Consider the following 21948-nt stretch of genomic DNA (forward strand, 5'->3'; position numbering starts at 1 on the left):
TATTTTATTTAAAAAGCCATACTAATGCACCTCTGATTCTATTTTCAACAGACAAGACTGCTTCGGGTCGCCTTTCTTCAACGCCTGCATCGAGGCCTTACAGTTGCATGAGGACATGGAAAAATATAATGAATGGCGCGACACTTTGGGCCGCAAATGAGTTGGCAATAAGGCAGTACAAGTATTAAACGTATAATGCATATGCTTAAAACGACATATTTATGAAATCAAATAATCAATGAATGTATATGTATGGCTAAAACCTATAGCAAATGGTACGAACGATTAAAAAAACCTAACACGGCAAAACGGCAAACAAAATAATATCACACGGGAACCAAGAATAAAATGTTAAAAAAAAATTACCTATGTGTACTACAAAAAATTGTTTTTTTTTTCTTGACAAGCATATGGCGGTACACAGTCGCATAACTATATCTTATAACTAGCATACAACCACACACGTCTAACAGTATGACAGTTTTATATTAATTTAATAGAAATGTACAATTGTTTTTGATAGTTTCTTTTAGTATTAAAATTAGTTATGCTAACTTTTAGTTTTACTTTGCAAAATGATCGAAATGTTAATTTTCCATACACACCCAAACACTGAGGTATTAAAAGCAAAGTAAACGACAAAACGAACAAAATCAAATCAAACGTCTGATGTAAATAAACAACTTTTGCCTTTCTTTTAAAGATTTCCATACATACTATTTAAAGATATTTTGTATATTTTGTATTGTTTAAGGTTAAGTTACATTTTAAAGGCAACCTTTTACTTTCTATCAGCGGTTAATTGCTAAAAATGCACACGATAGCAGAAACAGATAGGCCACAAACACACTACATATTATATGTAAGAATTGGCGACCTATACAACTAAATACATGCTTTACAAAAAAACGGCATAGGCCTATCTAAACAGCATACTTTGATATAATTTATTATTACACATAACCTACAATTAAATTAATTTTAAATTGTTTGGATCTAGTCGTAAAATATAAATAAAACTGTATATTTCAAGAGACAACGCTTGAATTATTAGTCGGCAAAGTCGGGAAACAAACACGAAGTAATATGTGCAACATATTTATTTTTATAACCAATACATTCTGCATATGTGTGAAATTCAAAATAGAGTGCTATTTATATTCAAGTTATAGGGGCTCTGCGATTCAAACTCACTGGAGCAAGGCGGTACAGCTCATAGATACATTTTCACTTGAGATGTATGAAATGCCAAGTATCGACTGTAAAACAAAAGTAATATCTATTATTTCCAGTTTATTTAAACAAATATCATACAATAAACCGATAAGTTATATATATTATTTGTAGTTTATTTAAACAAATATCAACAATAAACCAATAACAGTGCCAATAACAAGACGTTCAGGAGTAGGTGTTAGGTACAAAGATAACAAAAGGACAAAAAATCAACTGTTTATCCAAATTTTGCATTTTTTTGTGGTGGTGCGTTTTACATGCATTAAGTGATTGCTAAAGCTTTGCTTTAGCCGAAACGTAATAAACCTTACCTGTGTCGGTTATTTCTTCGACTTTTCCACCATCTGGAGCATCATCAACAAGTTTTGCAGCCTCTTCTTTGCTTATAACAAATTCAGAATTGCGATTGGTAATGTTAGCGCTATAAATAAAAATTGAATGTAGATTTTAAAAAATGCATACACTTTTATCAAATGAGCATACCATGAGATAGATCCCGGAGTGGTTTGATTAATCAAAGTTTGCCAGAATTTGTGGGTTTCGGCAATGATAGTTGTTGCAAATTCTGCGTTCTTTGCATCACCGTTGAATGCAAATTGATTCTCTGGCTTGCCATCGGGAATCTTGTAAATCTGTATGGATTACATTAAATCATAAAATAAAAGATATCTGTGCCTTAATTCATATTGGCACTTACCTTGAACCACTCAACAGTGGCACGTAGCAAGCCTGGAAAATATTGATCCACATCTGTAATATCGTTAACTTTTGATGCCAATGGATCGTTCACATCGATGGCAATTATTTTCCAATCGGTCTCGCCCTCATCGATTAGCGCAATGGTACCCAAAACTTTGACTTGTAAAACGTCGCCACGATTGGCTACACGATAGCCAATCTCGATGACATCGATCGGATCATTGTCTCCTTTACAGCCCGTCGAAGGTTCAATATGGTCGGGATTCTCCCAGGTCTGCGGCAATGCACCATAGTTCCAAATGTAACCTTTGTGCGGAAAGCAGTTGGCCACATAACGCAATTTACCCTTCTTTATGTCTTGCTTAATGGGGTTCATTGGTGTCTTCAGGCTAATCTAAACAGGCGGTGCACGCAATTATGAAATTTGTTAAACAAAGATTTATTATGGCTGCGTGTGCACGTGCGTCTGTTTACCTCCATTTTGGCGTTTGTCCAACGTGGGACCTCGACAACCATGTTGTAGACGGTTTTTTCATCGTTAGCATATAATGGAATGTCGTGCATCGGCGAGATGATATTGCCGCACTTGTTCTCTGTGAAAAGTAGCAGAAATTATGGCTCAATACGTTGTAATTAATATGAAAGTGGACACGCAATGCGGATATTAAAATTGATTGACAGTTTTGGTCTGTAAAAAAGAGTCTAGACGAAATTCATCAACCATAGCTAGAGTCCAGTGGTATTGGTTTCTACTAAGCCCCTTTATTAAAAAGTTAGATCACAACTTTATAAAGATAGCGTTCTGATAAACCCACGTAAATATTTCCCATTGAAAGTAAAGTCCACTCTATAGACAGTCTATTGTATATGTATGTATATAATATGTACATATTGTATATACACATACATATGTATGTACATATGTTTGTGCGGCCTTGCCGAGGCCAACTAATTTACTAACCACTGTCAAAGTCAAAGCAAATCGGCGCATTTGCTGATAAGCTAGAGCTTTCTTAAATAAGCAATGTTCTATGGACCTGTTGCATAATCATTACTTCTAACTAACAACAATTTTACGATTCGAACACAAAATCAATTAAAATAAATGTAATAACGCCGCGCTGGCAAATGACTATTTTTGCATACTCACTGAAATAAAGGCTATAATTGGGGGAGTTCTGGGCGCCCTTTTCCAAGGTTTCGTACTTCGACATGTTTGATTCGAGATTTATTAGCCGATGTAACTGAGTATTTCTGCAACTGGTTACTAAAGTTCTCTGTGAAGTTTTAAGAACCGGCCGAATCAACCGCTTTGTAACATGTGCAATACAAAAACTCCTTGCGATTATCCACATTGTAGAGCTGCCAACTATGCGCCATCGTGAAAAGCTGCCATATCGCCAATCAGTCGATTGTAAAAGTGGACAGCCCAGGCACTTGACGTGCAAAACTATCAACTAGTCGATGTCGATGCACATTCACACGCTGTCAAAATATATTTTTCATCGTTTTGGTACTTTGGTTTCCATTCTGCAGCTCTAAATCTTTTCAGCGTAACTAGAAATTTGAAGTGTTCGTACACAGGCATAACGAATATTACGAAGGGTATACAAAACGGGCAGAGGAGCACACATAGACACTACGCCAAGCGTGTTCAACAGTTCAAGAAATAGTCGTCGAAAATGAACAACATGAAATCAAGAGGCTCGGGCTCGTCCAGACATCAGCCACGCCGTGGTGGTATCAGTAGTGGTAGTGGTGCAAAGTCTACTGATATCAATAGTAGTTTTCTGGGTTCTGCATCCGAAGTTTCAACCAACGATGATGATGCGTGCGTTGTCTGCTTCAAAAATGTGGAAATTTATTCTATTGGCGATTGTGACCATCCAGTTTGTTATGAATGCTCCACCCGCATGAGAGTATTGTGCGAACAAAATGAGTGTCCCATATGCCGGCATGTCTTGTCCAAGGTAATAGAAAATCATATCTGATGATTTTTATAACTATTAAAGACTCTTCTGACATTAACTCTTTCGCTTTACAGGTTTTGTTTACAGTCGAGAAACTGCCCTATCGCGAACTTGAAGCCAGCAATCGCTCAGATCTATACAGTAAAAAGTTTCGCATTGCCTTCTCGAGCCCCGAAATTCAACAGAAATTTTTTCAGCTGCTTGATCACCCATGTCCCAAGTGAGTTGCTTAAACAACAATGGCTGACTAATTGATTGTAATATGAAACTTACTTTCTAGGTGTGAGGTGCCACCGTATCGCAACTTTCAAGCCCTGCGCAATCATGTTTATAGAGAACACAGCCTGTGGTATTGTGATTTGTGCATCGACAATTTAAAAATATTTACGTTTGAGCGGCGCTGTTATACCAAGGCAGAATTACAACAACACAACACCAAAGGTGATCCCGACAATCGTTCGCATCGCGGCCATCCACTCTGCGAGTACTGCAATAAGCGCTACGTAGATCGTGATGAGCTTTTCCGTCACCTCCGTCGCGAGCATTTCTTCTGTCACTTTTGTGATGCCAACGGGTGCAACGAGTTTTACAAGTGAGTGGCAGTGTAGGAATTCAAAATCAGTTTGTCTAATAAAAGTTTTTCCTAGTGTCTACGATGACTTAGCGCAGCATTTCCGCCAAGCACACTTTTTGTGCGAGGAGGGTAAGTGTGCCACCGAGCAGTTTACTGGCGCTTTTCCCAACGAGATTGAGTATAAGGCGCATGTAGCCAGTGTGCATGGCAAATCGCTGAACAAGCACCAAGCCAAGCAGACACGTACCCTGCAGTTGGAAATTACTTTGGGACCACGTAAACCACGTAAAATGGAACGGTAAGTTTGCTCTATGGGTAAACAATATTTTATGGGACAGTACGGTTACTTCTATTGCCAGTAATGACGAAACCCAAAACTTCATGGATGAAATGCCATCGACCAGCACGCAGCGTGGACATGTTAACATTGATGCCGGCAATCAGGATGAATTCCCCTTACTGGGTGGTGTTACGGCAACCCCTAATGTGTCCTTGGTTGGCCCACCACCGCCATCAATGCGCAATCTTAGCGGTACTTCAGGACTTGCGCGCACGAAAGAAAACTTTCCGGCACTCGGTGGAGGGGGCGGTAGTATTAGCAATGGCGTCACTCCCTTCAGAGGATCTAATTCAAGCCAACCGGTTTCAGCAGTCTTTAAAAAGCCTTTAAGTGCTTCCGGAAATTCAAGTGGGGCTGCTCGTACCGGTGCTGCGGCCAATGGTATGGTTTTACATGTTTCAAACCGCCCGGGCGCGAATAGTGGGAAAAAGTCCACGGAGATAGACTTTCCGGCACTATCTGGAGGAAAAGGCAAGAAATCAGTCCGCAATTTAGAAGAAGACATGTTGCCAAACAGCTCAGGAGTCCCTATTACTAATGTGGCGGCAAAACATCGTACTCTGGTTGAGGATTATGTGTCGGTTGCCAATCCGAGCACTTATCAAAAGTTACAAATGGTACACAAGGAGGAAATGGAGGCTAAATTACGTTTGGAAGCTCAGAAGAAGATTGCTCCAAAACTAACTAACGCCGACTTTCCAACACTTGGGCCAAGTAGCAACAAGCCGATTAATGTAAATATAGGAAATATCGGAAAAACAACATCGTTAAATTGGTCAAAGCCTATATCGGAGAAGAAGCAAAGAGAGTTGGAAAATCGCAAGGCAAAAGTGGCGCCAGCACCAATTCTTACCACTGCAAAGGGCTCTAATAACAACAGCATTGGCAATGGGAACAAATCCAATAATGACAATCAATTGAGCAAGAAGGATAAGAAGTCTAAGGACAAGAAACATAATCAGGAAAACCAACCAAAAGTTAATGGTCCCAAGCAAAAGGAAAAAAACAACAACGAACAAAAACAGGTGGCCATATCATCCCAAGACAGCTCATCAAACACTACGCGTGTCCCGCCTGGATTTAATAGTAGCTCCACACTTCAACCTCCGCCTGGGTTCATGTCGAATGTTACTGTCAATTCAGTGGCAAAGCTGCCAAATAATTTAACCTTCACTTCATCCTTGGGCGAGACCTACAACGTTATTCCAAGTACTCATAAGTACAGCGATCCGGAAGACATCACTGCCAGGAATCAAGTAAACATAAAAATCATACAGCTTTTTATTTAAATAATTGTTTCTGTTTAATAGCGACTGGTGGACCAATTAAGCCATATCCTAAAATCACCTGAAGCACTAACCGAATTTCGTTGTCTATCGCAAAAGTTTAGGAATGGAACCTGCAATGGACAAGCATATTACGAACACTGCCAAGCCGCGCTGAACGACAAATTTTACAAATTATTTCCAGAGCTTTTAGCTATGCTGCCAGACATAGCCAAGCAACAAGTGCGTTTTATCCATAACTCTAAAAGTATGCTTTTATATCGATCATGTTTTATTTACAGGAGCTTTATCTTGTGCACCAACAGCATATAAATACACTAACGCCTTCCCAGCGCAAGTCATTAGCAAGTTTGGAAGTTTGCAGTACTTGTAAGCAGGTTGTACTTGCCAGCGATGCTAAAAGCCACCGCAAAGAGCACGACCTGAAAAAAAAATTCCCAACACTGGGAAGCGCATCGTCCAATGGTGTAGCCGGTGCTCAACAAAATTCACAACGTAAATAAATAAATCGGGTACTTCAAGAGCAGACTACAAATGTCTTTAAGGGTTTGATAGTAGGATGAAAGTTAAGAAAATGTAGTTATGTTGATCGAAAAAAAGCTTTATAAATGTATATTTTTTTAATCTATTTCGAGTACGACGCTCCCACGTAAAAATCAACATCAATGCGGGTGTTGTGTATCGAACTCAAATGTGAAAGCAGCTTGACTAAATGTATCCGTATAATTAGGTTGATAAATATGTTGTAACGTTTGAAACGTTTTGAGTTTATAGTACAGTAAACTACCTGATTTGTGTCGAATGATTTTTAACTTGTAACAGACACATATTTTGAGGATCTAAATAAAATATAAAAATATATATAGATGGATGTAATTTAAAATCACGGTTATTCCAGTATGGCAACGACTAATAATGGTAACGAATGTCATTCACATTGAACGCATTCCATTAACTATTAATTAGGTGGCAACGCTGGCAACATCGTGCCAGAAGAAATCATGGAACGGCGCGAGGATGTACTTAAACAGGTTTGATAGGCCAGAATAGGATTTGTACATGGGTTTTAAATTCTAAGTATGGATGTTTGTAGGCCATCAATGCGAATGCCATCGAGACTGAACGGTGGCTAACGTTCAAAGCTGAAAATGAGGAAACTATCAAGAACCTGAACATGTTTTCTGAGAGACTCACTGTTGACATTATGGTCCCAATTGGAACCAAAGCCTTTATGCCTGGACATCTGATACATACGAATGAGTTACTTGTGGGCCATTACCAAGGGTACTTTTCAAAATGCTCAGCTCATAAAGCAAAGGAAATATGTCAACATCGCTTACGCTTGGCTGAAGGGCATTTAAAAAAATTAGAAACCGAAGCAGAATTATGGCAGTAAGTTTTGGCGGTACAACCAATAATATTATGTATATTCTCAAAAATATTATGTGGAATTACAGGAATAAACTGGAGACTCCTTATCTAAAGGGAGCTCTACCCAGTGAAGGAGAAATAGACATTCGAGAAGAATATAATGAAGAGGAACACCAAAGATGGCTAGAGAAACACAAAAAAAGTGTGAAAGAAGAAAAACATGCGCACCGTAGCCCGCAGCAGATCCCGCCTGATGAAGATTTATTCAAGGAACTGGAGAACCGGGAAATGATAGAAGAACTGGGTCTCGATAACCTAGACGAGGAGGCTCTAGGCAAACTGCTATGTAAAGGAGTGAGTGTTCCACTTGAAGTTGAGCAGGTGAATACTATAGAATCTAACGACTGTGATAAAGAAGCTGCTAAACATATGACGGACGAGCAGGTGTTTGATATATTAGAGAGACTCGAAGCTCAAGAACGGAATGACCTTGCAGATATCAGTGCTGAGGCTGAAGAAAGCCTAAAAGGCACTAATGACCTAGTGCACAATCTGATGTCGAACCAAGTAAAAGTTCCGGGAGAAAAAACGCGCATTGGGCGAGTTCAAAATCAAACGCAGGGTGTGGAAGTCAGCAACAGGAATGATAACGACGAGGAAGTGTACATTGAAACCGATGGTGGTGAGCCAGAGGAAGTTCAGTTAATACGAAACCAAATCGAACTATTGCCAATTGAAGAACGTGTCGAATTCTTAACATCACAACTAAGTATATTACGAGCAAAAATGCGAAAAATACAACGTGATAATACCATAAGCGATGAACTGACACATTTAATGGATGTTTTAGTTTACCTGGAAGATGATTTACAGGGACTGATATTTGAGCAAGAAAATATTGGTGATGAGATAGAAGCTGATGGAGAGCCATTAACTGAGTGCGAATCCGAAAGTGTAGTCGAAAATGCCCCAAATAATAAAAAGCGGCGCATATCCTTTGCTATGTCTGAGGAGAAGCTAGAATTTAGACAAAATGAAACTGTTGCTGAGATGTTAACGAACGCCACAACACATTCTCGTGATATTATACATCTAGATACATCCTTGCATCATGTGCAGACATTCCCACATGATGCCAAACTGAATGGGTCTCCGGTAGCTGGCAGTTCTGATATTCTAAAGAAAGTTGAAGAAAACATAGAGTTTGTAAAAGAAAATCAAAGCGTTAAAGATTTCGACCTGGTTAATCAAATACTAGAGCAATCCACGGGGCGTATCAACACTTTACACATAGACTTCCACCATTCCGATGCTGCACCTGCCGTCGCTTCCGTAAATGATCAGGACGAGGACACTCCCGGGACACCAGCGGATTTTTATACAATTTACAGAAAATGTCTGGAGCAAGACCAGCATAGTTTTCCCATATACGTAAACAGTTTTGAGGGCGAAGACCAACTCAAGGTACCTATACTCAATGAAGCTGCGCGTTCAGAGGCTTACGGCGATCCACGCACTCAGGTAAATGTAATGACGCCAATAAACCGCATTCACTGTCATAAACCAATCACTTCAGTTCTCCAATCCGCAAGCGACTCATGAGAAGTCTCATGAATCTGTTCCAACTCCTCAATCGAAGTCAATTTTGCGCAATAAAGCTGCAGTCGAACGTGAACCACGTACCAAAGAGAATGTAAGCAAGAGTAAAAATGGCAAGAAGCAAAAGAAAAAGGAACGCACCATAGACGATGATATAGGCGACTTGAGTGCCTACTACAAAGTAAGAATAATGTGATTTGTATTGCATGCTAGAGATCACTAAAGTAAGCACGCTCTCATTGATTTCAGGTAATGCACGATTTGGTTGAAAAGGAGCCCACTGCACCAGAGCCGCTGCCCAACGGCAAGTTTATCGATGCACATACACCTAAGAAACGCATCAGCCGATTTAAGCAGCAGCGCGCCTTGAACAAAACTTAGCATTCGTACATACATTTACATTTATTTATAAAGGAAATTTAAGTTGTTTTTTTTGTGGTTTTGTTTTACAAACTCAACGTAAACAATAAACAATTGCAGTTGTACGTATTTAAATTAAACACTAATTACTAATCCGTTTCAACGGAATTTATTTTTAAAACATTTACATACATTTAATTTACTTACAGCGAGATATTTTGATTTAAAATGTAGATGGAAATTTTATTCGCCGTACTTACACATGTACAGCAAATATTGATGATGGAAATCTTAATGCATTTTTAACGGTAATACTATTGCATACAGTGCATATCTTACGCATACTTACACATCATAAAGATATTCTAAATACAATATAACTTTTTTCTTATGTGCTTGTGTTGCCTATTGCTTTGTGGGTTTTGCAACACCAACGCTATTTTAATTAAGAGATGAGAAGAGTAGGTACATTGAAAGGTAAAACATCTAATCTTTAAGTCCAAGTAGTTCACGTTCCAATGCGGCACTTATACGCCATTCACCATTATCTTCAAGGGCATCGCAGAAACTCTACATAGCAAAGTCCAAGTCAAATAGCTAATCCTCCAGACCCAGGAATTCGCGTTCTAATGCAGCTCCCATCATATTCCATTCACCGTCATCTTCGTCCTCCGGATTGTTTTCGCTATTTGAGTCAGAGCCCATTTCCAAATCGGATGGCAATTCTTCACCTGAGGAGCACAAGAAATCGAGATCTAATAGTTCTAACTCAAAGTGATCCCCGCTTACCTCTGCGAAATTTAGCGCTTGGTATATCATCATCATCTTCTTCGCCATCGTCATCTTCCTCTATATTATCATCACCCTCATTGGAACTCTTATCGAAGTCGACCGGTGTTCTGCTCGTGGCACCAATCATTACATCCTCTGTACGTGTAAAGAAGTCATGCGCTCGATTTGAGTTATCGTCTTCGCGCTTTCGCTTGAGCAAGTTTTTGTCCATGGGGGGGTTTTCTGTTAAAAGGAAAGCAATATGCGTCAAAAGACAATTAAATAATGTTAAGAACACGATATTGCTTACCAAAAGTCACCGGTCCTTCGTCGCTTGACGAATCTGATTCAAAGAAGGTCTCGTAATCCTTATTCATCGATTCTATATCCGCATTGGTGAACACCAGAAGCGGGTTCAATGTCTCGCGAAAGTTTCCACTCTGCTCCTGCTGTTGCATGCTGCTCGATGGCGATATCTCCGATCGTTCACTATAGTTAACCACATGTTCAGGACTATGGCAATGTGCAGGTGGTTGGCGTCCCTTGTTTCTTACTTTGCGATCTAATGGAAAAAGTTTCTCCTCCACATGCTCCCAGCGCTCAGCGCAAGCCCACAGCCAATTAGCATTAACCACTTTTATGTTGGGTTCCTTCTTCGCAGCATTCACTTTATACGTGCCCGCATTTACAGCCACTAGATGTGTGATATCTTTATTGATATTAGAATGAACCTCTGCCCCTAAGCTTTTTGCTATAAAGTAGGCTCGCGATTGCTCCAGTCGTGCACCATTCATAGGCACTAGACCGGAGAAGACTAGATTTGTACCACGCAGGACCTCGCTGCGGATTTTCGGAACTATGATCTTTAAGTCCGGAATTTCCATGGTCTCATCATAAATGGTATAGAAGCGTTTATGGATGTTGGTCAGGATAACTTCTAAGTATAGTAAATAGTCATCGGGATCTTCTATCTCGATTTGCTTTTGCCCATCTGTTGTAACTTTTACAACAGAAGCATTCTTTGATGTACTGGGCACATCATCGGTATCAAATGTATTCTCGCTTGATTTCGTCGAATCTTCAGCTTCGGCGCTGCTCTTATCTGTTGAATATGTTGATGAGGTTTTGCTGTCGCACTCTGCTTTGCTTATTACAGATGGCTTAGGCGTATCCGTGGACTCCAAGGTGTCTTTATCGGTTTGTTTAGCTGAATTTTCTGCTTCCACATCGCTTTGAATTATATTACTTGTGCTTTCTTTTGAACTCTCGGAGGGAACGTCATCGATCACGATAATAACTTCATTGTCCTGTTTTGCGGGCGTAACTTCCACGGGTGAACTCAAAGAATCATCATCTATAACCATGATATCGTCTGCGGCCGTTTTGCCATTTAATTTGTCCGTATTTATACTAGTTTCTTTAGAGTTGGAATTTTTTGTGTCGGTTTCCAACTCAAATACATCTACAGATTCTTCATCATCCTTGCTTGTGCTCGACACTGTATTGTCGCTTTTATCGCTATCATCACTTTTGGTTTCGCTGTGCGACGCCTTTGGCTCATCATCCGTGCTGTTTACAGTTGATTCTTCTTTTTCAGATTTTTTTTCAGCAATTTTGTCAATTTCTATTTTTTTAAATGCATATTTTATTCGTTTTAATTGAAATCTGCACTACGTTTACCTTTAAAATCTACGCCTTCGCCGTCGAGCTCATGTTTGGATAGTCCCGGTGGTGCATTGATGTCGCCGGTATGTTGAAAGAAATGGTATGGTTTTACTTGGATTAGATTAGACGCCATGTTCCAAACATCCTCACGATCATCGATGATGCAAACCATGGAATCGCCATTTGGGAAAAGTGCTCTGAAATTTAAGCTCAAAGATAGTATATAATGTCGTGCATTTGGCTAAGTAAACTCACTTCAAGTTGTCTGTCTTACTCGTCGCATTGAAACATTCATCACGCGACAGTATGCGATGAGAGAAAAATTTTCCATCCGGATCAAGTAATTGAGCAATCATGTGGGCGTAATTCCGAGCGCCAAATGTACAGATGTGCAACTCGTACAGTTTTGACATTCGTTCCAAAAATTCAGCGGTGCCCGGACGCAGACGAGTGTGGTACCAAGGCGACTGAGGACCGTACAACTGGAAATGGTAGATGCCCTTTATGTTATCCGGCACCGTGTCGTTGGTTGTGTGTATAACTGTCTGGTCGAGATCCACCAATAGCACAAGCTTTCGGTCGGCTAGCAAGCGACGTGTGTCATCGTGGCCCAATTTCTGTGCCAGTTTCTGTGTGACCTTCAAATCGGGCATTGTATGGACCATCGGTACAGATGCCTCGGATATTTTACCCTTTTCGATAAAGAAAACATGAATTATTATCTATATATTAATTAGCTCTTTGCTTTGGAGTTCTCTCAAAGAACCGCGCTTACATTGTCATTGTGGCGCAAGTCAGCACCGCAGTCCGCGCACATGTCCTTGATTACTGTTGTGTGTATGCATTCCGACAACTCCAAAAGTGCATCCCTAAGTGAAAAACAAAAATAAGCAAAAATTTTATGTATACGTTCATCTGAGCTGAGGTGTGCATAATTGCATTCCACCCACAAAGCCACCCACCCGCGCAGCAGCAGCTTGGGCCTATGCAAAACTCACCCCTTCCCAACAATGTCGCCTTCCTTGCGTAGGCGCTTTTTGACAACGCCAGCGCGCTTTGCCTTGAATTTTAGCACCGTTGGGTTGCTCGCACTTGGTTTATCATCTTCGCCAACTTCCTGGTACAGAAACAGGATTTGCGCAGCAGAGACAGGATTTCCTTCGCGTACGCGCCATTTATTGATTCGTATGCGTGTCTCTGCTACCCCGAGTGCAGCGCTAACAACAACACCATTAGGGCCCCCTCCACCACCGCCGTCGTCACCGTCGTTGCTCTTATTAGTCGCGTTTCGACTAAAATCTGAATTTTCTTCATCGCCTGATTTTTGCATTTTTTTATTTACAATTATGAAAAACACAAGCTTATTTAAATCCGTTCCTTGTTATGTTTGCTATTTTTGTGAATGCAAACGCCAGAACTTGTCACAATTTGACATTCGGCGGGAACGGTGTAAAGCAGCTGTTGAAAAACCACTAAAGCAACATTGTTATTTTCCAACTATGTGGCAGCACTCCCAAAATTTCGCTTGTTTATTGCACGTTTGCTTCAGTATTCGAGTTAAAAACAGATAGCCGAAAAATGAGCGAACAGGAAAACCACTTAGATGACCTGAAACGCAGTGCGCCCACAGATATATCATCCGATGTGGCAGATGCAGCAGAAGAAGAGGACGGCGGTTGGATTGGTCCTCTACCCTCCGAGCAGACCGACGCCACGCCGGCTAAGAAAAGAAAAGGTAAATGTAGCAACGACTCATACATATAAGCTATTAAACAATATAATATTATTTGGCCTAGTTCTGCCTTACGAGAACATTTACCTGGAAAATCTGCCAAATGCTGAGAGTTACGAACGCAGCTACATGCATCGTGACGTCATTACACACTTGGTGTGCACCAAGACGGAATTTCTGGTGACGGCCAGTATAGATGGCCATATAAAGTTTTGGAAGAAAATGGACCAAGGCATTGAGTTTGTAAAGCACTTTCGCAGCCATCTTGGTAAGGCAATGCAGGTTTCAAAGCAAAAAGTGGATAGTTCCTAATTCATTTTTGTTTCTTCACAGTGCCCATTAAATCGCTTACCACAAATTGCAGTGGCACAATGTTGTGCTCAGCAGCTACCGATCAAACAGCGAAGGTATTTGATGTGGTCAACTTTGACATGATTAATATAATCAGATTGGGATACACACCACTCTGTAGTGAATGGATACATTCGCCAGGCGATGCGGTTCAGGGACTAGCCATGTAAGATAACTTGTCATTTATATACGTTTAAAGATATGTTAATCATACTTCGATGTACTTATAGTTCTGATGCAGACAGCAACAGTATACACATATACGATGGTCAAAGCGGAGGTGATTCGCTTAAAATTCTAGACAAATTGCATTCAGCGCCCGTTTTGGCCATGTGCTTTAATTTAGCTATGGAAACTGTTATTTCTGTGGATCGGAATGGGATATTGGAATATTGGCAGAATTGCAAACACGATTACAAGTTTCCCCAACGCTTAGTCACTTTTGACTCAAAACTAGACACAAGTGAGTAAATAGATGCATTTAATTTTATCATATAAATATTGTAAAATGCTCGATTGATTGCAGGTCTGTATGAATTTGCTAAGCAAAAGACCCAAGTAACCGGCCTATCTGCGACGCCTAATGGTAAGCGCTTTGCAGCAATCTCAACTGATCGCAAAGTGCGTGTATTTCAGTTCAATACGGGTAAAATGATACTTGTCTTGGACGAATCCCTAGCCACGTATACACAGATGCAGCAGACACCTCATGCGCTACCAAATATGGAATTTGGTAGACGGTAATTCTCATGTGCTTTAAACAAATTAAGTACGATATAGTGTTTTTTTTTTTTTTTTTTTTTCAGAATGGCTGCGGAACGTGATCTTGAAAAAACGGCGCAAAATTCAACGCTCAATATTCTGTTCGATGTCACCGGTCATTTTTTGTTGTATCCCACAATGTTAGGTATTAAAGTAATAAATGTTGCCACGAATCGATGCGTTGCTATTTTGGGCAAGACTGATAACATAAGACCTTTGCAAGTGGCACTCTTCCAGGGCAGAGTCAGAAGACAGAAGGCGGCCATAACGCTTGAACAAGAGGCAAGCGAAAACCCTGCACTTCAGAATCTGCTAAATGATCCGACAGCATTTTGCACAGCCTACAAGTGGGTTAAATCATAAATTTAAAAATATATCATAAAATGGTTTGCCTTTATTTTCCAGAAAAAACCGTTTTTATCTCTTTAGCAGACGGTTGCCTTCTGATCTGCAAGATGTTGATCGTGACATTTTCAATGAGAAGCCTTCCAAAGAAGACATTATTGCTGTTCCAGAGGCACAAGGTAATTTGTTATTTTTTGCTGATCAATGAATCCACTAACTCTTTGATTCGATCATTACACGCTAACAATATAAAGATGAAGGTTTTTTGCATTTATTTTTGTTGCCTCTTGTGCAGTTAATTATAACCAATTTTAAATACTTTTCAGTCGTCCAACGTATCTACGAAAATGTAGTGCTACATACCACTAAAGGAGACATACACATGAAATTATTCTTTAAAGAAGTACCGAAAACTGTTGAAAATTTTTGTGTGCATGCTAAGAACGGGTAAAACACCACAATCATATATTATAATTGATTATGCATTATAATTATGTGTTGATTTCAGATACTACAACGGACATATATTCCACCGTGTCATCAAGGGTTTTATGGTGCAAACAGGTGATCCTACGGGCACGGGAACTGGCGGAAAATCAATTTGGGGCAATGATTTTAAGGACGAATTTGTGCCAAGCTTAAGGCACGATCGCCCGTATACTGTAAGCATGGCCAATGCTGGACCCAATACTAATGGAAGCCAATTCTTCATAACTGTCCTGCCAACGGTATGTAAAAATTGAGTTTTCTTCATAAATTTTTGTTGGACTTATTTATATGTTTATTCATAGCCTTGGCTGGATAACAAGCACACGGTGTTTGGACGAGTGTACCGTGGCATGGAAGTGGTTCTCAATATATGCAATTCGAAGGCCAATCCAAAAACGGACAAACCTTATGATGATATAAAAATAATTTCTATTCATTTAAGTAATTAGGTAAAATATACAAGGTAGCGTTAATAAAATTGTAAATTTAAAAAAAAACCTATTCGCGCGTTTCATTTTCAACACACTGGCAACGCTGTTGATCAGCTGTAGCAATTTTATTTCCCGTGCTTTGGTTGTGCACACACTGCCTTGCTCCATTATTATTGCAAGAAAAGAATATTCGTATATTAGCTGTATTTAATAACAAGCCAATGCTTAAGTGTTCTTATAATTAATCACGATAGGCATATAAGGCAAACTGATATTAAGGTAATTTGGTAAACAGTGGATAGCCCGCCTCTGTATTGTGTCAGCTGCAAGTAAAATTTTGTTAGGACTTCAAAATCATTAAACAAAGGCAGTAGCTATTGCGGGATTTGTTTGTGAAGTAAACAGATCTGATGGCAAACGGCTTGTAAGTGGGCGGTACATGAATGCCAAATATGCGAAGCATCGACTTAAAACTAGGCTTGCATATTTTAAATGCATACATATGTATGTACGCAATTTAATGCTATAGAATTAGTCATTGCAAAGCTCTTATTGGTAATTGTTATCAGTGATTGCTGTTGAAACCAAATCCTATTGTTTACAATTGACCGATATTAGAACTACTAAAAGCTATTATTTCTATTTCTAAAGGCTTAAGAATTCGGCAAATATGAGCTAATCTCGAATCGACCATGTCTCAAAATGATTCAGACGACGTGCGGAGTGCTGCGCATCTACTAATAACAAATGCGCGATCAGGCGGTAACATGTACAATATGCCACCAACTTTTGATATGTGTAATTACCAATTAAACATAAAATGTAGAAGTACCACTATTAATTACACATTTTGCAGCACGGACGCATTCCATAAATTTGATTACGGAGGAGTTTCTTGGAGGCTACAGTCAGGATGGACGCATGTCGGTAGTGCGTCGCTTCTTTTGCCTTTTTGTGACGTTCGATTTGATATTCGTATCGCTGCTGTGGCTGATTTGCATAGTTGTATGTGCGCTCTGCTTATATATGTACATAAACATACATAAATGCTAATTTCCTTCTCTTTTCTTTAGATCGATGGCGACAATATTTTTCACGCTTTCCAGAAACAAGTACTGCAATACACAATTTATACATCGCTCTTTGATGTGGTGGCCACGGCATTGTGCCGTTTTATAGTTTTGATATTTTTTTATGCTATGTTGTATATAAATCATTGGTCCATAATAGCGGTGAGAATTTCTTGCAGTGCGCAAATCGGAATTACAGCTAAGACATTTTTTACTTCTTGCAGCTTTCTACCAGTGGCTCTTGTTTGTTTCTTATTTCCAAAGTATTTGTGTTTGATGTAAGTTACTTTCTTATATTTGTACAACTATAGCATAACATCTTCAGATTCGGTTTATGTTTTTAGTGGGTACATTCCAAGCAACAAGTATTCGAAGTGATACTCATTATAACATCGTTCATTCTTGCTTGGGGAGAGGCCTGGTTTCTTGATTGCCGTGTTATTCCGCAAGAACGGCATGCGCGCCACTATTTCAGAGGTAAGACTGTCTGTCAGTCCTATTCTTGCCTTATGTTTTGAACTCGGTTTGTTATTGGTACACAGCTTTGACCTCGAATGATCGCACACCATTGGTACAGCCGACGCTTTTGACTGAGCACGAGCGGCAGCCGGTATCTACTTTCTATTCACCCTACGATACTGCACACCCCTCCGATGACGAGGACGAAAAGGTAAATTGAAAAAAATGCGCATTTTTAAAACGCGTTTTAAATTTACAAAAATTTTAATGCTTTTGCGTCTATAAAAGAAGCTGCTCTGCGAGACCGCTTACGTATAACAAACATGCCATCGGTAGTGATCAGGGCAATGAGTGGCTTTTCAATTATTCAAAGTTATTCTCTTCATACTTTTAGGATGAGGATTATCATCAAATGGGCCTAGATAGTCTGCGGAAGGCTTACAAGCTTATTGAGTCTTCTGATTGGAAAGTTGAAAAGGTGACACCGAAAGGCGATACTATACACAGTACACAGCGTGATAAAATTGGCAAAATTTTCAAATTGACCGTAAGTAAAAAATAGTGATATGGAAAGTATTTGATTATTAAATTGGTGTGATTCAACTTCAGGGTCGTATCAAATATCCCGCCAAGGCTCTAATGGAGGAGCTATTCTACCGCATCGAAGATGTTCCCAAGTGGAATCCTACGCTCTTGGAGTCAAAAATAGTCCGTGTAAGTTGTAGAATATTAATAAGGTAACAACTTTAAACTTTACTCAATATTAATTTCCGTAGAAAGTCAACTCGTACACGGATATTACGTATCAGGTCTCCGTTGGCGGAGGCGGCGGCATGGTGAAAAGTCGTGATTTTGTCAATTTGCGCTCTTTTCGTTTGTTTCACAATGGCAGAATTTGTGATGATGAGGAGGCGGCTCTTTTGAGCAGCGACGACGATATCGGCAATAATTCTTGTGAAGGCAGCGTGTCTACTTTATCGGATGCTGAATCCCAAACTCCATTGCCCGGAAGTGTAGGCAGCTTACGCGGCAAGTTTCCGCAGCAGAGCTCATATCAGCGCGAGGACAATTTAGCGGCAACTACAACGACATTTCAAACATTGAGCAAAAGTTTAGGGGCTAAGGGTTTCACTGGTGCGCCTGTCTTAAATTATGATGAAGAACCGCCACCATTGGATGAGCAGTTTGAGGATGCCAAAGACAAGGCTGAGGATGATTTGGCCGCCGAAATGACAAAAACCACTTTAAGCGACAGTGTAGGAAAGACGAAAGATAAGGTTTGGGTGAGCGCAGCCATTAGTGTGGAATATCCAGCGGTGCCGCCCACATCAAAATACACGAGGTATATGCGACACAACACTTTAAGTTTCTTTGATTTCATAATCGTATGTTTCTGAACTTGTAGAGGAGAGAATATTGTTTCTGGTTTTGCGTTTCGTGAAATTGTGGGTAAATCGGATGCGTGTATTGTCGAATGGGTGCTATGTCTGGACTTGAAGGGCTACATACCGCGTTATGTTCTGGATGCGGTAAGTCTTTTTGGTGTCAGATATTTGGTTAAAAATATTTAAAACATATACATATTTGGCAGGCTCTTACTTCGACCATGACAGATTATATGACTTATTTGCGCAAGCATGTGAATGAATTGCGACAACGACGTAAAAGAGTGCCTCGAGTATAACTTCTCCGTTGGCCAGTTGGACAATGGTCAGCTGCATTCAATGTAAATACATACATACATATATCATAAGATAATCAATTTTTGCAAGTGTGCATTCTAACTCAATTCATAAATCATTATTAATTTGTATTTTCAAGTAATTGTATCTCATGAATTTTACGCTACGTACTGAAAATATTTTGTATTAAAACAGAAGTGAGTTCTTTGCCCTTCATTATTTTATTAAATATGCATATACATATATGAGTATTGGTTTACGTATCGTGGAGCTTACACTTAACATTTGATGAGTATTTTGTTTAATTTTGCGTGCTGTGTTTCCCCCTTTCTATTTGTGTTCAAGCAGCATGCGGTCGCATTCAATATCTGGTGTACTTCATTAGTTAGGCCTAAGATCAGTCCGAAAAGTCCGAATATAAACTCATGCTCCTATTTGCTGTCATTTTGGGGAAACCACGACTGGCAAGCTTCCATTGCCACTTCGCATACAGCTCCCATCGATTTGGCATTGTCATAGTCTAGCCGTAATAAATGCAAATTAATTGATAAGCTATACAATTTTTGAATTGTCTCACCCAGCGCATTGCGTTTGCCAAAGATGCTGCCGTTGAAAGGGGGCTTCCGGTAGGCGGCCTCGCTGCTGTGAAGCAATATAGCAGCCACTATAATCGTAACCAAGAGTAGAGTCAATGTGCATCGTAGTGCGGCCATTTTGCAGTCTTTGGAATAAGAGGGCAGTGTTTGCGTCTCTGGCTGTGCTTTGTTCTCTGATGTGTGCACCTCAGGAGTGTGTCTCTAAGACTATGACCATGCTTGTTCAACGAGCTGCTTTTATATTCTGCTTTTACAGTGCAGCTGCTCTCTGTTCTAATTAAGTGGCTAGCGCGGTAATTGGAAATAAAATTGCTTTGGGATTTGTCTTAAAATCAACTAAAATTTAATTACAATAAGGTCATTATATCCAAAAGTAAAAATCTGCACATGTGTGTGGGGGTGTGTGTCTCATGATTATAATTTTCATGCTTTGGTGTTCCAGTCGAGCACCTTATTGAATTCCTTCTCCCCGAAACCAATGCCCACAGATTGCTCTAAACAAGTGGTCTGCCTCTTCAAATTGTCTATTAGATAGAGTTGCTTCTTGTAAGCATTGAGGAGATCTGCCCGTTGCCTCTTCAACGCCTTGATACGCTTTTCTTTTATATCCAGCTCGTTGCGCGTCTTCTCCTTTTCCTCGCGCTGTTCGCCACGCAGCTTGCTCATTGTCTGACGTAGGCCCTCCATCTCCTCCTGGGCGCTCGCCAAACGATTCTCCAGATTGGTATTCGTTTGCTTCAAAAGGCGCACTTCACGTTTAATTTGCTCGAATTCACGCTGCTGATTGGAGGACTCAATCTGCCCTTCCTTGTGACGTCGATTCGCGTCCTCGGTTTGCTGTTCTGCCCGGCGAAGCTGTTCCGACAACTGTTTGTTCGAATTGAGAGCGTGATCTCGCTGGCTATCGGCGCGTCGTTGCGCCTCCACGGCCTGTTCGAGTCGTTCCTTGTGCTCGGCCATGCTCTGGCTGATTCTAGCATGATCCTCCTCGAGTATAGCTACCTTTGCTTTGAGAAATCTGCGAAAAGACAAAGGGATTGGATTGTGTTTTAGGGAGTATTTGCTTTGCATATATACATGTGTATTCGTTGCTCCAAATCTATAGACATACGATTTGACCGAAGTAAAAGCAGTTAATATTAAGTAAATCTGCTTAATATTGGACAATGTCGAATATATGTATGTATATGTGCTTAACAAGTTTACATATTTAGGTATTGAATCGAAATCCGCCAATTTATTTTGGTTAAGTCAACTTAAAGATGAATCTTAAATTTACTTCGAAACCATTAACTAGAGAAAATTCGTTTTAAGTATCTCCAACTCACTTGATAAAGTTATCCTGTGTAAGCTGCTTTTTGGCATTGCCATTAACCACGGTTGTGCTCTCACGCTGCTGCGTAATCTCCACTTCGACCACCTGCGACTCATCCGCATTGCGTATAATGTCCTCCAAAGAGCGACTCTCGGTAAACTTCGGATTTCGGAACTTCACATACGTGGCTGTCTTACTTACCTGGCCACGCGTGTATGTGCTATACTTGCTCTCGTTTTGGGCCGTTGGGTTGGCCCCATTACTGCTCAGGATCTTCGTCTTAGTTACTGGAAGCGGTGCAGGCGCTGCATTTCCCGAGTTAGCCAATACCGAAGTCGACACTGGTCTTCCGGCAGTTGTTGCCATTTTCTTGGTGGGCGATGCGGTTAGGCGAGTTGGCAACGTTGCCCTCTGCTTCTGTGTCCAGCGCATAAATGTGCGATCGGCGACTGGATCTGTTGTGTTCGGTTTGCCTCCTTGCGTCTCACCCACACCCTTCCTTTTAAGTAGGGTGCTCGGTCCCTTCTGCTTGTGAAAGGTGCCGTAACGCGGCTCTTGCAACACGATTGTCGCCGTCTTGTCAACACTGCCGCCGCCAGTCTTAACCATTGGATAGGTGGCAGAAGCCTCCAATGGATTGTCGGCCATAAAGTTGAGCTCCTGATTGAGCTTAAAGAGTTCTTTTTCACGTGAGAGCAGTTCAGCCATGACAGGAATTTAGCATCAGAATAGAAACGTAAACTTGCATACGACCGACCAACCTAGTGGATTTCGAATCTATCTGAATAAATGTGTTTTACGTACATATGTATCTTGTGTGAAGCAAAACACACAGTTCATTTGAT

At 40.3% G+C, this 21948-nt stretch overlaps 9 protein-coding genes across 11 annotated transcripts in view; 5 read left to right on the top strand and 4 right to left on the bottom strand.

Annotated features, from left to right (window-relative positions):
• LOC115619984 (ion transport peptide) overlaps positions 1-1036 on the top strand; it is a 29848-nt gene extending 28812 nt beyond the window's left edge. For both annotated transcript variants that reach the window (XR_003995177.1, XM_030513029.1), the window contains one exon: positions 52-1036. Coding sequence is in view for 1 of the 2 variants with exons in the window: in XM_030513029.1 (XP_030368889.1) it covers positions 52-160 (109 nt within the window). In the remaining variant the exon portion in view is untranslated. The remainder of the gene's footprint in view (positions 1-51) is intronic.
• Positions 1037-1085: 49 nt separating this feature from the next.
• LOC115619983 (inorganic pyrophosphatase) lies at positions 1086-3273 on the bottom strand. Its single transcript, XM_030513024.1, has 6 exons — positions 3086-3273; positions 2410-2528; positions 1934-2329; positions 1720-1868; positions 1548-1657; positions 1086-1259 (listed from the first exon to the last, which is right to left on the bottom strand). Exons 1-6 carry the CDS (start codon positions 3147-3149, stop codon positions 1228-1230), a joined length of 870 nt encoding a protein of 289 aa, XP_030368884.1. The 5' UTR covers positions 3150-3273; the 3' UTR covers positions 1086-1227.
• A 165-nt stretch (positions 3274-3438) lies between these two features.
• Positions 3439-6888, top strand: LOC115619982 (E3 ubiquitin-protein ligase ZNF598). 2 transcript variants are annotated; one of them, XM_030513023.1, is made up of 8 exons: positions 3439-3905; positions 3980-4125; positions 4186-4497; positions 4553-4777; positions 4839-5068; positions 5132-6075; positions 6130-6327; positions 6387-6888. In XM_030513023.1, the coding sequence occupies exons 1-8, from the start codon at positions 3618-3620 to the stop codon at positions 6606-6608; spliced, it is 2565 nt and encodes an 854-aa protein (XP_030368883.1). In that variant the 5' UTR covers positions 3439-3617; the 3' UTR covers positions 6609-6888. The 2 variants fall into 2 exon arrangements, with proteins under 2 accessions (XP_030368883.1, XP_030368882.1); XM_030513022.1 differs by having other exon boundaries at positions 3440-3905; positions 4839-6075.
• Positions 6889-7082: 194 nt separating this feature from the next.
• Positions 7083-9575, top strand: LOC115630656 (unconventional prefoldin RPB5 interactor-like protein). The gene is made up of 5 exons (XM_030527301.1): positions 7083-7136; positions 7199-7497; positions 7563-8997; positions 9053-9256; positions 9325-9575. The coding sequence occupies exons 1-5, from the start codon at positions 7107-7109 to the stop codon at positions 9454-9456; spliced, it is 2100 nt and encodes a 699-aa protein (XP_030383161.1). The 5' UTR covers positions 7083-7106; the 3' UTR covers positions 9457-9575.
• Positions 9576-9633: 58 nt separating this feature from the next.
• LOC115626809 (RNA polymerase II subunit A C-terminal domain phosphatase) lies at positions 9634-13201 on the bottom strand. The gene is made up of 7 exons (XM_030522322.1): positions 12870-13201; positions 12647-12740; positions 12127-12563; positions 11887-12068; positions 10517-11830; positions 10225-10449; positions 9634-10166 (listed from the first exon to the last, which is right to left on the bottom strand). The coding sequence occupies exons 1-7, from the start codon at positions 13199-13201 to the stop codon at positions 10033-10035; spliced, it is 2718 nt and encodes a 905-aa protein (XP_030378182.1). The 3' UTR covers positions 9634-10032.
• A 214-nt stretch (positions 13202-13415) lies between these two features.
• LOC115633226 (peptidylprolyl isomerase domain and WD repeat-containing protein 1) lies at positions 13416-16015 on the top strand. The gene is made up of 10 exons (XM_030530623.1): positions 13416-13606; positions 13668-13871; positions 13937-14120; positions 14185-14417; positions 14481-14694; positions 14761-15063; positions 15122-15240; positions 15388-15508; positions 15570-15789; positions 15853-16015. The coding sequence occupies exons 1-10, from the start codon at positions 13450-13452 to the stop codon at positions 15997-15999; spliced, it is 1902 nt and encodes a 633-aa protein (XP_030386483.1). The 5' UTR covers positions 13416-13449; the 3' UTR covers positions 16000-16015.
• A 134-nt stretch (positions 16016-16149) lies between these two features.
• Positions 16150-19420, top strand: LOC115624771 (steroidogenic acute regulatory protein-like). Its single transcript, XM_030519606.1, has 12 exons — positions 16150-16260; positions 16633-16779; positions 16838-16986; positions 17055-17213; positions 17276-17329; positions 17396-17528; positions 17594-17721; positions 17905-18057; positions 18120-18224; positions 18287-18852; positions 18916-19039; positions 19102-19420. The coding sequence occupies exons 2-12, from the start codon at positions 16674-16676 to the stop codon at positions 19192-19194; spliced, it is 1770 nt and encodes a 589-aa protein (XP_030375466.1). The 5' UTR covers positions 16150-16260; positions 16633-16673; the 3' UTR covers positions 19195-19420.
• A 24-nt stretch (positions 19421-19444) lies between these two features.
• On the bottom strand, positions 19445-20010 carry LOC115624782 (neuropeptide SIFamide). The gene is made up of 2 exons (XM_030519617.1): positions 19770-20010; positions 19445-19712 (listed from the first exon to the last, which is right to left on the bottom strand). The coding sequence occupies exons 1-2, from the start codon at positions 19903-19905 to the stop codon at positions 19624-19626; spliced, it is 225 nt and encodes a 74-aa protein (XP_030375477.1). The 5' UTR covers positions 19906-20010; the 3' UTR covers positions 19445-19623.
• A 97-nt stretch (positions 20011-20107) lies between these two features.
• LOC115633821 lies at positions 20108-21864 on the bottom strand. The gene is made up of 2 exons (XM_030531307.1): positions 21117-21864; positions 20108-20806 (listed from the first exon to the last, which is right to left on the bottom strand). Exons 1-2 carry the CDS (start codon positions 21809-21811, stop codon positions 20212-20214), a joined length of 1290 nt encoding a protein of 429 aa, XP_030387167.1. The 5' UTR covers positions 21812-21864; the 3' UTR covers positions 20108-20211.
• Positions 21865-21948: the final 84 nt, after the last annotated feature.

Source organism: Scaptodrosophila lebanonensis, unplaced genomic scaffold (genome assembly GCF_003285725.1).
Source record: "Scaptodrosophila lebanonensis strain 11010-0011.00,11010-0021.00 unplaced genomic scaffold, SlebRS2 tig00000001-arrow-pilon, whole genome shotgun sequence".
NCBI classification, from domain to species: Eukaryota; Metazoa; Arthropoda; class Insecta; order Diptera; family Drosophilidae; genus Scaptodrosophila; species Scaptodrosophila lebanonensis.